The sequence below is a fragment of the Chionomys nivalis genome, chromosome 5 (assembly GCF_950005125.1).
Source record: "Chionomys nivalis chromosome 5, mChiNiv1.1, whole genome shotgun sequence".
Lineage (NCBI taxonomy): Eukaryota > Metazoa > Chordata > Mammalia > Rodentia > Cricetidae > Chionomys > Chionomys nivalis.
Genome location: NC_080090.1, coordinates 79596259 through 79611648, shown reverse-complemented (window position 1 = coordinate 79611648; position 15390 = coordinate 79596259). Strand labels below are relative to the sequence as shown.

The 15390-nt window shown below is 39.3% G+C and overlaps 1 protein-coding gene across 2 annotated transcripts in view; it reads left to right on the top strand.

Moving 5' to 3' along the window:
* Positions 1-2857: 2857 nt before the first annotated feature.
* Positions 2858-15390, top strand: part of Zbtb41 (zinc finger and BTB domain containing 41) — a 32065-nt gene continuing 19532 nt past the window's right edge. Inside the window, exons 1-5 of one of the 2 annotated variants that reach the window (XM_057769896.1) lie at positions 2858-2907; positions 3609-4846; positions 11288-11495; positions 12403-12472; positions 14703-14850. In XM_057769896.1, coding sequence (XP_057625879.1) covers positions 3727-4846; positions 11288-11495; positions 12403-12472; positions 14703-14850 — 1546 coding nt within the window. In that variant the 5' untranslated portion in view covers positions 2858-2907; positions 3609-3726. Of the gene's footprint in view, positions 3009-3608; positions 4847-11287; positions 11496-12402; positions 12473-14702; positions 14851-15390 lie in introns of both variants that reach the window. The other variant, XM_057769895.1, reaches the window with a different exon arrangement.

Genomic DNA, 15390 nt, shown 5'->3' with positions numbered 1-15390 from the left:
TTACATGGGAAAGACAAGGCAATTAAGTTTAGTTTTTACATTGTTCTTTTAAAGGAAGGTGTAACAAATAGTTTGAGTATTCAGTATGCTAGCAATTTTAAGTGAGTTCAAGATGTATTAACTCTGGCTGTGAGGGCCAGCAAAAGGTCCAGCCTCTTAGAATGTAAATTATACTTCCAGAATATTGTCCTGCCACAGGGGAAGGAAGGGGAGAGTACAGAAGTGCTCTTCCTCTGTGTAAGAATAGGGGATGGGAATGGGCCCTTACAGGACAGTGAATGCCAACACTTCAATTTTGATTTTCCCACACTCTAGAAATGTGAGAAATAAAATTATATAGTTAATAAATTATCCAGTTTGGAGAGCCTCGTTATCCATAGCAGAGGGTTTAGGAGAGCAGTCTTCAATTATTTGGTTAATTTTCTGAGTCTGTCTGAGATGTCAGAGAACAATTACTGTCGAGTCAAATCTAACCAATGTTTGGCCTTTGTGTAGTATGGTATAAGAAGAATGTTTACATCCTAAGCTTTTAAAAATGCAGAAAAGGTGAAAATACAAATGATTAATAACTGGCCTTACAATTTTTTTTAGCCTGATTGAAGAGAATTTGCATACAAGTTGACCATGATTAAAATTCATTTATAGCTTCATGTTATTGAAAAGTATGTTTATCAAAGTAGAACTGTCGCATTCTGGTGACAATACAATTGTTCCATAGATATTTAATTGAATCAGTGCATAAACATCTTTTCATTTTTAGAAGCAAACCCATGAAACACCTTGGAAGGGTGTGAAGATCAGGACATATCAGCAACACAAAGACACTGGGAATTTGCGGAAAGTTCTTTCCTTCTCGGCTCTATTCTTACTGTCCCTTCTCAGTGGTATATGACTTAGAAAATTGCCAATATATTCTTCTTAACTTTTATCACTTGTGAGTTAGTCAGTGTTTTCCAGAGAAACACAAATGATAGGGTGGAGAAGAGAGTTTCATGACATTTAATTCCTGGAATTAGGCCATGGAGTTGTTGTTGGGTCTCAAATTAGGGACAAATGGTGAGTAACTGAGAAGCCTGTTCTCAGCATCACAACTACCCAGTCCAGTTATCCTCACTGACATACCCCTTCCGCCTACCCTAAATCTCTCCAGCTCCTGAGCTTCCCTTCCTTTCCCCTAGCTTCTCTGACGCCTATAGAATCAGATGTTTTGGCTACTTTAGCCGTTTGGTCTTCTGGCCTGCTCATGGCCTCTTGGTCTGCAGCTCCTCTCTTAGCTACCATCCCGGCACCCAGCCCCGTGCACCCCATGGCCCTGTCTGTAGGCCTGTGTAGTGCACCAAGCCCATCTGTGTTCTATGCGCTACCATATAGTTCGTGAACCGGCCAAGGGGCTGGAGGTTAAAACACACAAAGACTCACAGACAGAGACACAGGTCATCCTTAAATTCTCCAAGAATGTCCCCCTTATTGTATCCATGGGCAGCTTATATAGGGATCCTTAACTGATAGCCACGCCCCAGCCAAACCCACCAGAAACCACTCCCCTGCCATCAGGAACTCCTGAGGGCCTCATGCCTAGAGCAGCTGCAAGCATTACAAGTTGTTTACCAGACATTCAGGACCTGGGGGTTTCACAGCTCCCAACAGGCTTGGTTCAGTCTGGACACTTCCAGACACCTCTGGTTGTTCTTTCCTCTCACATCTAAAATAAACCTTATCCTCAACCACAGCTAGGAGCCGTCATATCTTTATTTTATTTTTTTTTTTTCATTCAGTTGTGGGGACTGGCAAGTGTAAAATCCACAAGAAAGTCAAATAAGCTTGAAATTTAGGCAAGAGTTGATGATCCAGTCTTCACTTTGCATTGTTCTGGGGTGAAAACACAGGCGGGGCTTCCCTTTGAAGCCTTAGGGAGGAACTGCTTATTTGGATGATGCCAGTCTTTGGCATCTGATAGGGCAGGGGGCAGCACATTACTAGAAAGTTATCTACATCAGTCTGTTCAGCACATCGACAAGGCACCTCCATTGCAAGGCCTACCCATACTAGGGGAAACAAAGTAGAGGCATTCTGCTACGTGCTCCCCGTGGGTGTTTCCTCACCTCATGGCTTCTAATAAGAGGCTAGCTTTTTCCAGATGCCCAGGGACGTGTGAGTCATGAAGAGGGCGGTGTTACAGGTGGAGAGGGGATGTCCATGACCTTTGTGCCATTCTTCTTAGGTCTGTATAAACAAGATCTAGAACCTTCATCGCTAGATGGGCAACATCCGTTCCCTGGGCATTCATTTTGTTGGAAATGCAACACCTTAGTTAGGCACAAGGTCTTAGGCTGTAAGTTCCTTTAGAGGTTTGGTTGTCCTTTTTTTTCAGCTTCATACCTCCATGAACATTTCCTGGTCACATTAAGTTAATTTAAAAAAAAAAACTGCACAATTTCAGGTGCGCTTACATTTTAGGTGTATTGTCAGTCCGAAAGTCGCACAGCGACTTCTAGCCCGCACTTGTGTGTTTGCCACCATGGATTGAGCAAGCTCCCGGCGGTGGCTCTTTGGTGACAAACTGGAATTGTCAGCGTGCCAATTCCTCCTAACTCCTCATCAGAGGCAATCTTCGCTTCCCTTCCTGCAGCTCAGTTTTTTTTTTTGGTTCAATCAACGAAGGACCCGAAGTCACCACTAACACTGGGTATAACGGACTTAGGACCTTGATAGGGCACCTAAGGCAGCCGAGGGAGCTGACGGAGCATGCGCGGGGGGGGGGGGCTGGAGGCGCGCGCCTGCGCTCTGGCGGCTGCCCGGGCTCGCCGGCCTCTCGCCGCGGCTCGGCGGCTGCGCGCGGCTGACGTGCCAGGCGGGCGGCGGCGGCGGGACTCCGCGAGGGGAAGGAGCGCCGCTGAGGTGGATGAGGTGGGGGGCCGGACCCGGAAGTGGGTGGGCGCGGGCGCGAGCGCGCGGGGATCGGAGCTGGCTGCCCCGAGCCGGCGCGGCGCGGGAGCCCGGGCTTCCCGGTAATGGGCCTGTGGGGCGCTCGCCCGGACAGTCTGGGAGGGAAGGGTCACGGGCGAGCCCGGCGCCGGCGACCCGGGCCTGGGCAGGCTGCGCGGCTTGCAGTGGTCGCCCGTGCCGACCCCGCTCCCGGCGCCCCTCCTAGGGCCGCACTGCTCTGCCCTGTGCCTTTCGGAAGGTCTGTCGCTGCGGAGCTGTGCCGCGCTCGCCCGGGGAAAGCATGCTAATGGAGACTTGCTTTCCGTGGCCGCGCTGGTCTTATTGTCAGTGTCCCAGCACCCAGACCGGGACTGCAGCCCCGGCGTGTCTGCACGGTCCGCAGCCTCGGCCGGATCGCCCTCTCTGTGTTCTCTTCTTTCCACCGTAGTCGTGAATTAGGCCTGGAAGGTGTGCTGTGCCTTCACTTAACACTATTCTTTTGTTGGTTGTCTTCCCTAAACCCAGCCCTCCCTCCTTCTCCGCCCTCAAAATCTTAGCTGCTGGTGAATGTGCCGTTGACTTTGTGATTAAGTTGCAATTTAGAAAAGGTTAATCGACAGCACCTTTGCTTATTTAAGATTGCTTTGCTGTGGAGTTCTTACGTGATTCTCACTGTTTTGCAGACCATGAAACTGTGGGGCACGCCCCTTCAGAAGCTGTTGTTCAAGACAATCTAGTTTTTTTTCCAAAAACCTCGTAAGTCACTTATGAAGTTTCCTGTTCAAAAATTGCAGTACTGCAATGAAGAAAAGGAGAAAGGTTACTTCAAATCTTGACGAGAAGATCCATCTGGGCTATCACAAAGATTCTTCAGAAGAAAATGCTGCTGTGGAGTGCGGCCAAGTGACCTATACTCAGTCTACAGACAGACCAACCCCTGAGGCTCTTCAGTGTTACCAAGACCTTCCTCCCTCTCCAGATCAGAGAAAGCTTTTGAGTTCTTTGCAGTATAATAAGAATTTGCTGAAGTATTTGAACGATGACAGGCAGAAGCAGCCGTCTTTCTGCGACTTACTTATCATAGTAGAAGGAAAAGAATTTAGTGCTCATAAAGTGGTCGTTGCAGTTGGTAGTAGTTATTTTCATGCGTGTTTGAGCAAAAACCCCAGCACTGATGTCGTCACCCTGGATCACGTAACACATTCGGTTTTTCAGCATTTGCTTGAGTTTCTTTACACGTCAGAATTTTTTGTGTACAAATATGAAATACCTCTTGTTTTAGAGGCCGCGAAATTTCTGGACATTATCGATGCAGTGAAGCTGCTGAATAACGAAAACGTTGCTACTTTTCAGGCAGAGCTAACTGAGAAGTCATCTCCCGACGAAACACTAAATGAATTAACTGGAAGACTATCAAGTAATCATCAGTGCAAATTTTGTAGTAGACATTTCTGCTATAAAAAGTCCTTAGAGAATCATTTAGCTAAAACTCACAGGTCCCTGTTATTGGGGAAAAAACATGGGTTAAAAATGCTGGAGAGAAGTTTTTCTGCCCGAAGGTCAAAAAGGAATAGGAAGTGTCCTGTTAAGTTTGAGGACACTAGTGACGATGAACAGGAAAGTGGGGGTGGGTCAGACAATTTGAATCAAGAAAGTTTTGACAAGGAGAAGTCAGATAGGAATGATTCTGAGGATCCTGGAAGTGAGTACAATGCAGAAGACGACGAGCTAGAGGAGGAAATGTCAGATGAGGACTCTGACACAGAGCAGAGTGATAAAGATAACGATGAAGCGGAAGAGGAACCTGAGGCTGGCGATTCTGCAGGGAGCATCCACGAAGGGTTAGCTCCTGTCATTATTCAGAACAGTAATAAGAAAATCCTGCAGTGCCCCAAATGTGATAAGACATTTGACCGAATAGGTAAGGATACTCTGTGACTGTTTTAGAGGTAATCATTAAAAACTAAACTTCGAAAGGGGACTTGTACGAAGAGTTCTATAGTAGGGAAGACCTCTGATTTTCAGCACATCGTTTATCTTGTTAATTTAAATTGGTCGTGCATCAGAAATCTGGTATTTACTCTTTCACGTTCTTGTCATGGTGTCTCTACAGGTTGTAGGTTCTATATTTGGGAGAAAGACTCCAGAAAAGCAGCAGTTATTGTATATAGCTTTTGACCACCTGTTTCATTTTAGAAGTGCTAGTTTTGAGTTACATGTACATTGCTTATAAAGTTGTTAGGTACATTCTGCACATAAAATGATTAAAGCAGTTTAAGTAATCTGATCTTTTAAAAGAAACCATGCAGTTCTTTCCATATATAACTGTTTTGTCCTAGGTTACGTATGCTGTTTGCATAGATCAAAATTTGGTTTATAAGGTATTTGTACTCATTTGCTGTCAAAATAGGTTAGCATATAGGAAACTTTTCTTTTTTGCTTTTACAGTATTTTTTAATGTATTTCCAAGGCTAGTCTTCTCAGTTCAGTTTAATAATTATTAATAATTTTACTCTGTTTCATACACAGAAGTAACGGAACAGCTCTTAGTCAGTTGGAAGAGCTTATGTGTACAAGAAACTTGTTAGTCCTGGCAGTAAATGTCACTTTAGCTTTATCAATGTGAGTATGTACAGAGAGCAGCTGTTTGGAGCTGAGGTACCTGGTAACATTTTATCTTAGAATATTTTATTTTTCCTACACATCTTAGACTTTGTACTCTTTGCTTATGGTATTCTACAAACTTTAATTAGCCTAATTTGACTTGGAAATCAGTGAGCAAGGGTCAGTTCACTACGGGCATTATAGGTCCAGCATGTGGGTCTCAAACTGTTCTCTTGAACAGTCAGTCTGTGAGGTACTTTGTTGAGGGAGGACTTTCAGTTCCACTAGGTTTGGGAAACTTAATACACAGTCTCTTTTAACTTGATGCAATTCTGTAATAATACTAGAAAATATTTCTGTTAATTTTGCTTAACCTAACTTTTCTTCAAGTCACTTTATAAATAAGATATCATATGAGTGCTCTTCTTAATGTCCCCAGGAAACTAGAGTTTTATGCACATGAACTCAGAAAACGGTGCCTAAGATTGAAGCTGAAAAACCAAAAAGTTTGCAAAATGTCTTTTTACAAAAGTCATTCCATATACTATGAGTATCAGTAGATTACCGTGTACAGTTATTTCCAACATACTTTTCAGAATGAATTTTACATTACAGTCTTTCCCTTCTGTTGCTTGACCACCTTGGGCTTGCTTAGTGTTCACTCATTCTTCTATGGCGAAGTATCTCTGTCTCTAGGTGTGTCTATCTAGTACTTGTTTAAATCTACATGTGATTTAAAAGCTTGAGCTGGTGAAGGGTCATACTGCTAGGTCTGAGTTGTTTAACCTGTGGAGTTTTCCCCTTCATAAGTGCAATGAGCTGATGCTGATGTGTTGTTATAATATGAATGATTATGGCGAGAGTTAAATGGGATGGTTCTGCAGAACCACTTAAGTACTGCACAGAATGCAGGTATACAAGAATATCAGCTGCTCCTGGTATTTATTAAGTTAACATTGGATGCCTTTCAAGCCCTGATAAACAGATAGGAAGTGATTCTCTGTCCACAAGTATCTGAGTACATGCAAAAATTATCATAGTATAATCAAGTTAATGTTATCAGGAGGATCAGGGCAATGATGAGTGGCTTCACGGAACTAGTAATATTGAACCTGAAACTTACAGAATAGGGTGACATTTACAAGATAGAAGGGTCAGTGTGTAAAGGCATTGAGGTATGGTATGTTCTAGAAATTGCTAAGGTGTGGTTGTCTTTCAAGTAAGTAAAGAGGCATAGAAAAAATGACAGGCACTAAGAGTAGGCAAGTAAAGGAGAGCCAGCTTTGGGATGGCTTCAGTGCTATACAGAGGAGTATGTTTTATCTGATGAACCTACTGAGGAGGGGAAGCTTAAAAAGAGAGAATGACAGCCAATGAGTTATAGCTAGATCATACTGTCTTCAATGTGAAGAAGGAAATTGGGCAAGGAAATGAGAAAACCAAAGAGGCAAGACGGAGCATATAACAAAGGGGTAGAAGCATAATGCTGCTTGGATTGGGAAGCTGAGTGACACTGGCAGTGGGATGAAGATAGAGCGGTGTTTCTGGGGAATGTCCTTAGAGCAATTGGTGACAGATAGAATGAAGAGTGTCGGAGGATACACTGTAAATGTTTTGTCTGCTAATCGCAAAATAACTTTAGAGCTGTATTCTGTCATTTTTCATCTCATGCTTATTCCTTTTACAGGATTTTTAAAAATCCTCAAATTTTTGATTATCATTTTGCTAGTTTAACTAAATTGATGCTGAAACTTATATTCTTTGTGCTTGGTTAGTGTGCTTTGCATATTTCAGGCCATTAACATTTGCCAGCAAGCACTTACAGGCTTGAAATAAGTTTAAAGGGTGTTATCTGGATTTCCATTGGCTTGGACGGACCCTTTTAGGTTTCTTTATCATCTCCTTGTTTGGCTGCCTTAAAGAGGTAACATTCTGAGATTTCTGTTGGAACCATTAGCTGTATAATACATGACCAAAAAAATTCTATTCCATTATTTGGATCTTTTATTCTTTCTAGTGCTGCAAGTAACACTCTTGATCTAGTTAAGTCTTTCCAGAGACTACCAGCTGTCCATTTCTCATCCAATTCTCATGTAAATAAGAGTCCTTTGACCTTGCTGCCCCTTATACCAAAAACCTACTGGGTAAAAAGCAAAATAAAGAGATGACAGATGGGGTAAGAGAGAAAATTTGGATAATTTATATTTTTTTTGTTTCCTATACAGAACTAAAATCTTTGTTTGAAGTAAATCACAATCTCTTCTAGACAAAAAACATTTTATGTCCCCTCTCCCTCTTTACACATGAGTTTATATGGTCTGTTGGGATAGGACCCTCCTTGCTTCTTAGTGAATTGTGACAATGGTGTAATTCTCTGCAGAATACTTTATGTGCTCTTTAAGGTGTGTTGTATGAGTAAGTGCACTTGAGAGTAGCAGTATCCGATATGAAATATGGTAGGGCCGTTCAGTGGTGCTTCTCACAAAAACTGCATGTGAAATTGAAAATAATAACCTGAGCCATATGAGGGAGTAAATTTTGCAATACATCAAGACAAATTTATTCATGTGAAAACGTCTTTGGTTTGTGATTCTAACTTTGAGATAATTCATATTGAGATTTGGTTCAGAAGATGACTATACAGTTTTCCACTATATGCTGTTTTCTATTTTTAAATAGACTGTTAAGTTTGAAAAGAACATGCTGATTTTATACATTGATATGGGAACCTCTTCACAGAGAAATGAAGAAATGAATGTAGATTGTAGATATTGTTTCTACCAAGGAGTGTCCCTTTCACTCCCCACACTCTAAGCATGAGATTTATTGGGGGATTACATTTTGTTTTTCTTCATAAATCTCTGGAGACACACTTGGATCTTCTGAGTCAAGCTTTCCCTCAAGCTTGTCTGTTGTTCTTGTTTAGAATTTCAAGTTTCTGGAGACTATGGGCTGTGCAATTTGGATGTGCATAAACTTTTGAGTTTGTAACTTAAGGTTTTTCATTTCTGTGATTCATTATGCTATAGGAATTTATCTCAGTCTCTTGGCATTATTATATTTATTTTATTTTTCCTTTGTAAATTATTTAAATTTTATTATAAAAATCTTACAAATTAAAAAAATCACATTTACTATATATATTTCAAAAGATTTTTTAAAAAAACCTTTAAGGTTTGGGGATTGGGGAAGTAGCTTTACAGATATGAAGCCCTGAGGACCTCAGTTGAGTTCCACATAAAAAGTTGAGAATGGCTGCATGTGCCTATACGTCTCAGATTGAGAAGTGGAGATGGGTGGGTTCCTGGAGTTGGTTGGCTAAAAGAAAAGCTGGCGGGCAAGCTTACTGTACATTGAGCCTCCTGTCTCAAGACTACAAGGTGGAGGGCCTTGAGGAAAACACCCAGTCACCCAGTGCTTTGCTCTGGTCTCTGGCTCTATGTGCATGGGCAGCCCCACCAACACATATACACGCGCGCGTGCACACCCACACACATACTCATGCATGTATTCATGCATGTATATAGGTATGTGTGCATGCACACACAAGTGCTTTGAGCTATTTAAGATTAATTTTTTTCTATTAATCTTTTTAAGACTACTGATCTAAGAAGGTGAGGTTTAATAATTAATTTTTAAAAATTAACTGTCTATTCTCTGATTTTAATATTCAGTATATATCTTAAATTTTATTTCTAGTAGAAAAAAGTCTTGATTGCAAATGTAATAAAAACGCTACTAAATACTAGTATAAGATCTTTATAACTGTAATATGTTTATAGAAAGTAAGCAACTGGTCCAAAATTTTTCTTATACCTTATATTTTTAGGTTCCATTTGGAACCAAAACTGAAATTCATGCATTAGAGAGTTGATACGTTGTTTCCAGTTCTGAGACTCTGTACTAAAGATGCTGATGGTAATAATGACTAACATTTATTAGTGTTTACTAGGTACTCGAATGCTTTAAGTATCATTTATATATTCATTTATTATATACAAACCCATAAAGTTTTACTAACTCAGGTCCTGAGAGGCTAAATTTTTAGCTTAAGTAGGACACAGCTAACTGAGGAGGTGGTGGATAACAGTCTTTGTTTTCTGGACAAATGTATGTAAAAAGAGGATACAGACGCTTTTGCAGAAAATTTTATGCATATTTTGTTGTTTCGGTGAGGAAGAGTTGAAACAGAGAAGTTGTTTGTCCCAAGTCATACATTCTACAACTTAAGGAGACAGGATTTTTGTCTTGGTACAAAGATCCAACGTGGCCTGTATTTACCTGTGATTTTTTTTTTTTGCCTCAGAAACAGACATTTATATTTTACATAGTGATATAAAGAACTTTATGCTAAATAAGAATGGGAATAAATTAAACCAATTGTATGCATCTGTTTGCTTTCTTTTTCACTGTACATTTCTTGTTTTCTTCTGTTGTTGTCTGTGTCACAGCTTCTTGGTTATTTCTAGTAGGACACATGTATTGTCCACTCTGAGCAGAAGAAGAGCTCAGGCGCGTGTTCCACATGGATGACTGCTTGCCTTTTATGCCTGTTCATCTTTTCTTGCTTGCTCAGATTTTACTTGCATGTGCTGGATTTAGCATTTCATTCACACAGCCATACTTTATTTTCTTGTATCTTAAGGAATTCTTATATAAATGGGTTGTATTGTTAATTATTTGTTAACTCTTCTAGCTTTGTTGCATTCTTTCCAGAATACCTCCTGTGAAATGAAAAGTAACAAAATAAGTAAACATTTTTTGTAATATTTAAATAAGATCTCCCAATTTTGAACACTGAGTTTGTGGGTGTGCATAGGAAAAGTAAATTGTTGATATAATAAATGCTAAATGAGTAGATATTTTTCTAAATGTTAGTTTTACATTTAAAAAGTACATTCAATATTCAGAAATTGTCAACACTTTCAGGAAAATTTCAGACATTAAGATCTATTTTATTATTTTTGTTTTTTCAAAACAGAATTTCTCTGTGTAGCCCTGGCTGCCCTGAACTCACTTTGTAGACCAGGCTGCCTTTGAATTCAGAGATTTGCCTGTCTTTGCCTCTTGAGTGCTGGGATTAAAGTCGTGCACCACCACAGCCTGGAGCATTAAGATTTTTAAAATATGTGAACGAGTAAATGTTTTATTGATGGAGGTGGGTCTTGTATCTATCTGTTGCTTTCATTGGTTAACTAATAAAGAAACTGCCTAGGCCCATTTGATAGGTCAATCCTTAGGTGGGTGGAGTAAACAGAACAGAATGCTGGGAGAAAGAAACCGAGTCAGGGAGTCTCCATGATTCTCTCTCTCCAGACAGACGCAGGTTAAGATCTTTCCTGGTAAGCCAGCTCATGGGCTACACAGAATATTAAAAATGGGTTAGATCAATATGTAAGAGCTAGCCAATAAGAGGCTGGAACTAATGGGCCAGGCAGGGTTCAAAAGAATACAGTTTCCATGTAATTATTTCGGGGCATAAGCCATGCGGGCAGCCGGGTGCCGGGGACGCAGCCCTGCTGCTTTTATTACAACATTTTATTACTGAAGCTTTGAGGGAAAGTATACTTTAAGCAGTAAGCTTGAAGCACCGAGTCTTGAGATTCATTTGCGTAGAAATTTAGGTAAATATTTTTCTTTTTAGTTTTCTATATGAATTTGGGTGTATATATTATTAAACCATGTGTTTTTATCCCACTCTGAAATTTCAGTCACAACATAGCAGATTTGTTAAACTTAATTTTCTTCTTCATTGTAGGGAAATACGAGAGTCATACCCGTGTGCACACAGGTGAGAAGCCTTTTGAGTGTGATATTTGTCACCAGCGTTATTCGACAAAGTCTAACTTAACTGTTCACAGAAAGAAGCACAGTAATGAAGTAGAGTTTCACAAGAAGGAGCACAAGTGCCCTTACTGTAATAAGCTTCATGCGAGCAAGAAGACACTAGCCAAGCACGTCAAGAGGCAAGTATTGTCTTGCTTCCATTGTGTATGTCATTGTGCCTTCTAATGGAAACACAAGTACACTGGAAATGTCTGCAAGGTGCTTATTTCCAATGCTGTCACTGCTTTATGGTTTTGCAGAGTTTACAAATCAACAAAACAACAGCCAGGGTTAGTTTGTTGATATAGTTCATAGTTTGTTCTATTGTTGAGTTGAAGCCTTTTGGCCGCACAACAAGAATATGGCCTCTAATGTACAGTTTATGATGCAGTTTGAGTATCCTTTTTTTTTTTTAAATTTGGTTTTGACAGGTAAGTCTTCAGAAATATGTGGTGTTGAAACTCTTAGAAAATTTATTTTTCACATTCACCTTTAGTGTGGAAAAGTGTGTGAGTCATACAGTATTGAATATTAACTCTAAAAACTGAAGTCTGCACACATGCAGATTTTATTTAGGAATACATTTACAAATACTTTTCTTAATTTCTTTGTAACTTAGATATATGCATAAAATCTTTAAAATGGTGGAACCTATGTTCTTACTAAATGTACCTGTGATTCTAAGAAAAATCGAGACCTAAGGTGGGTAAGGTTGCTGATGACTGTAATCCCAGCACCTGTGGGGTTAAGGCCGATAAATTACTGTAAGTTTAAGGCCAATTTGGGCTATAGAATGAGACCCAGTAATAACAACACCAAAAATGAACAAATCATACCTCATTCTTTGTGTTTTGAAGCAGAGTTTTGATTTGTAGCCTAGGCTGGCCACCAGTACTAGCTCTGCCTGCTTCAGCTTCCTGAATGTAAGGTTCCAGGAGGCATGTACCACACTGGGCTAGTATCTGATTCTTGAGATCACTGTTGACAGATTCATATGAATTATAGACTTAATTAGCATATTTTCTTAATATTTTCTCTTTTTCATAGATTTCATCCTGAAAATGCACAAGAATTTATTTCCATCAAGAAGACTAAAAGTGAAAGTTGGAAGTGTGAAGTAAGAATTTGTAATTTCTCTTAGAAAATCAAAGCAAATGTAATGTTGTCTTTTGGGAAACAAAGGTAATTGGGTTTAAAGTAATGGAACTTATCTCCCTTTTAGAATTTTTTAAATCAAATTATTTGAATTTTTTTTTTAAATTTCTTCTAAAAATGTAGTTTCCAGATAGTACGTCTCAGAAATGGAGATTCTGTTTTGGTTTTTATTATTCCCTGATCTTGTCCCTGCATACAATTAGCAAAATCACTATGCTTTGTATTGAGAGTTGTGTATAATGGTGTCTAACATTACTATGGCAGAATATAGACGTTAAAATTAAACTCTCCATTTTTGGTTGTCCTTTGCTGTATAATAAACCAGGTTGAAGTTCAAGGGTTCTTAAACTGCTTTTTACTGTTTCTCATCTTTTTGTGGGTCAGGAATCCAAACTGAAGACAGGGCTTTGCTAGGTATTTCTTTGATTCTGTGCTATGTTAATCAAAGTAACTGGGTTGTTATAAAGTATTGGATTTTTTTTTTTTCTTTCTGGTTTTGGGGCCTTTTCACAGTGACTTACTAATATAGCGGTCAACTTGGTGATGCCTGATGACTGGGGTTAGTAAGGGTGGATCAGGGAACAAGAGATTCCCTTCTTGCTCTTCTTGAAGCTGCTTGGACTTCCTCCACCCTTCTAGTATAGTAGCTAGGTTCAGAGAGAGACAGAGAGACAGAGGAAGGCAAGAGAGACAGAGAGCGGGCATACTTATAGAGACAGACAGATGGGGGAGGTGTGTGTGTGTGTGCTTTTGTGTGCATGTGTGTGTATGTGTGCATACATGTGCATGCCAAGAAGCCTAGTCAAGGCCTCAGAGGTCCCAGATCATAACTTCCACCACATGCTGTTGGTTAAATGGTCAGTTCTAGGACAAAGTGGGCAGGAGAAGAATTCAGTGGGAGCAGTAGCAAAAGAGATCTGTTTAATCTGTCACGCCCCTGAGGATGTTTTTGTAGTATTTAGTTGTATTTAATTTAATGTTTAATATTGCTTATCATTTACATTGCTAATCTAAAGATTAACATATCTATCTATCTGTCTGTCTGTCTGTCTGTCTAGGTATATATATATCGCACACTGTCTAGGTATATATATATCGCACACTTCCAGAATTGTTCCTTCTCTGATTGCAGTTTCAAAACACTGGAGTTAATTTCTTTGACTCTACACAAGATAATGTCCTCTTTACTTTAAAGTTTTATCATCCTCAACTCTAAAAATGATATTGATAGTTATGTCTGCTCTGTAGCATTTTTTGAGCATTAAATAAAATAATCTTGGAATTGTGCCTAGTTGGTACTGCTATCTGTTGATACAGTAGCTTCACTCTTTTTAAATCCCTGACTTAGATAACTTTTTGTTTGTTTGTTTTTTAAGATAGGGTTTCTTTGTGTAGACCTGGCTGCCCTGGAACTCACTCTGTAGACCAGACTGGCCTTACTCAGAGGACCTCCTGCCTCTGTCTCCCGAATCCTGGGATTAAAGGTGTGCACCATCACCATTTGGCCGTATATCATATTTTTATATACAGTGTTTTCTTATTTCTGAAAACTGAGATAAAAGTTGAGGGGTTTACTGTGATATAATTATTGCTAATCCTAATTAAATATATGGTAATAATGATAAAGAAATCTTTTTATTTCTGATATAAATTTGGTTTTATTTTGTGTATTAAAAAAATTGATATCCGTGGGTGGAGAGGTGGCTCACCTGTTTAAAGAACATTGGCTCTTCTTGCAAAGGACCCAGATTCTGTTCCCACTGAAAACCATCAGCTCCAGGGGACTCAACGCCTTCTTCTTACATCCATGGGCATCAGACATGCATGTGATGCACATACACATGTGTTCAAACACTGACATGAATAAATTAAAAATAAATCTTTTTAAAAAAGAAATTGCTATCTAGAATTAAGATACTAAGAGTATGTTATAGTCATGTTAACTATAGAATGATTCGAAGTTCATTTAACTTTAGGGTTAATTTAATAATTCTGAACTATAGTTCTTCTAGTGTTTCTTATCCCCCACCCCCTTTTTAGCATAGTCAGAAGATTGATAATACTTTGGTAAGTTTTCTGTTGGAAGATGTTTATCTTTATTTGAACTTGTATGCTTTATCTTTAATATGAGCTTTGTATTTTAATTCAGGCTCAAATTAAGGTAACTACATTTTATATATACTCTTATCTAGATTTGTAAGAAATCTTTTACTCGAAGACCACACTTAGAGGAACACATGATTCTGCATTCACAAGATAAACCTTTTAAATGTACCTATTGTGAAGAGCATTTCAAGTCCCGATTTGCGCGGTTAAAACATCAGGAGAAGTTCCATCTGGGTAAGTTGTGTTTTCATACAGCAGTCATCTAGTTTCTGATTATCTGAATCTAGAAGAGCTTACCACTGTGAAACTGTACTTTTTCCTCTAAAAAAATCTCCATTGTTTGGAGATTGTAAAGAGAGGGGTGAAATGAAGTAATTATATTATGGTCTTTAAAAAAAGTCTCCTTTAAAAGAGTAGTTTTAAGTAAATGACAAAATTGAGACGGTGCAGGTAGTTATTGTATTGCCAACCTCTGTATATAAAGGGTTAGCCCACATCAGCATCCCCACCTCATGGCTGTCTGCTTCTGTACACACATAGCATCCCCACCACATGGTACATTTCAAAAAGCAATGAATGTCCAAGTTTTGTTGATTGATTACAAAATGACTGCAGTTATCTGTTTACAAGTCTTGTTGTGTATATAAATTTTCAGTTTGCTTGTATAAAAACCTAAGAACATGAAGAAAAGGTCTATTGGACTTTTAGAATACATTGTTTGTTAGAAATTGCCATCTTTTAATAAGCTTAGCATGTCCTTAATTCAGTTTTCTT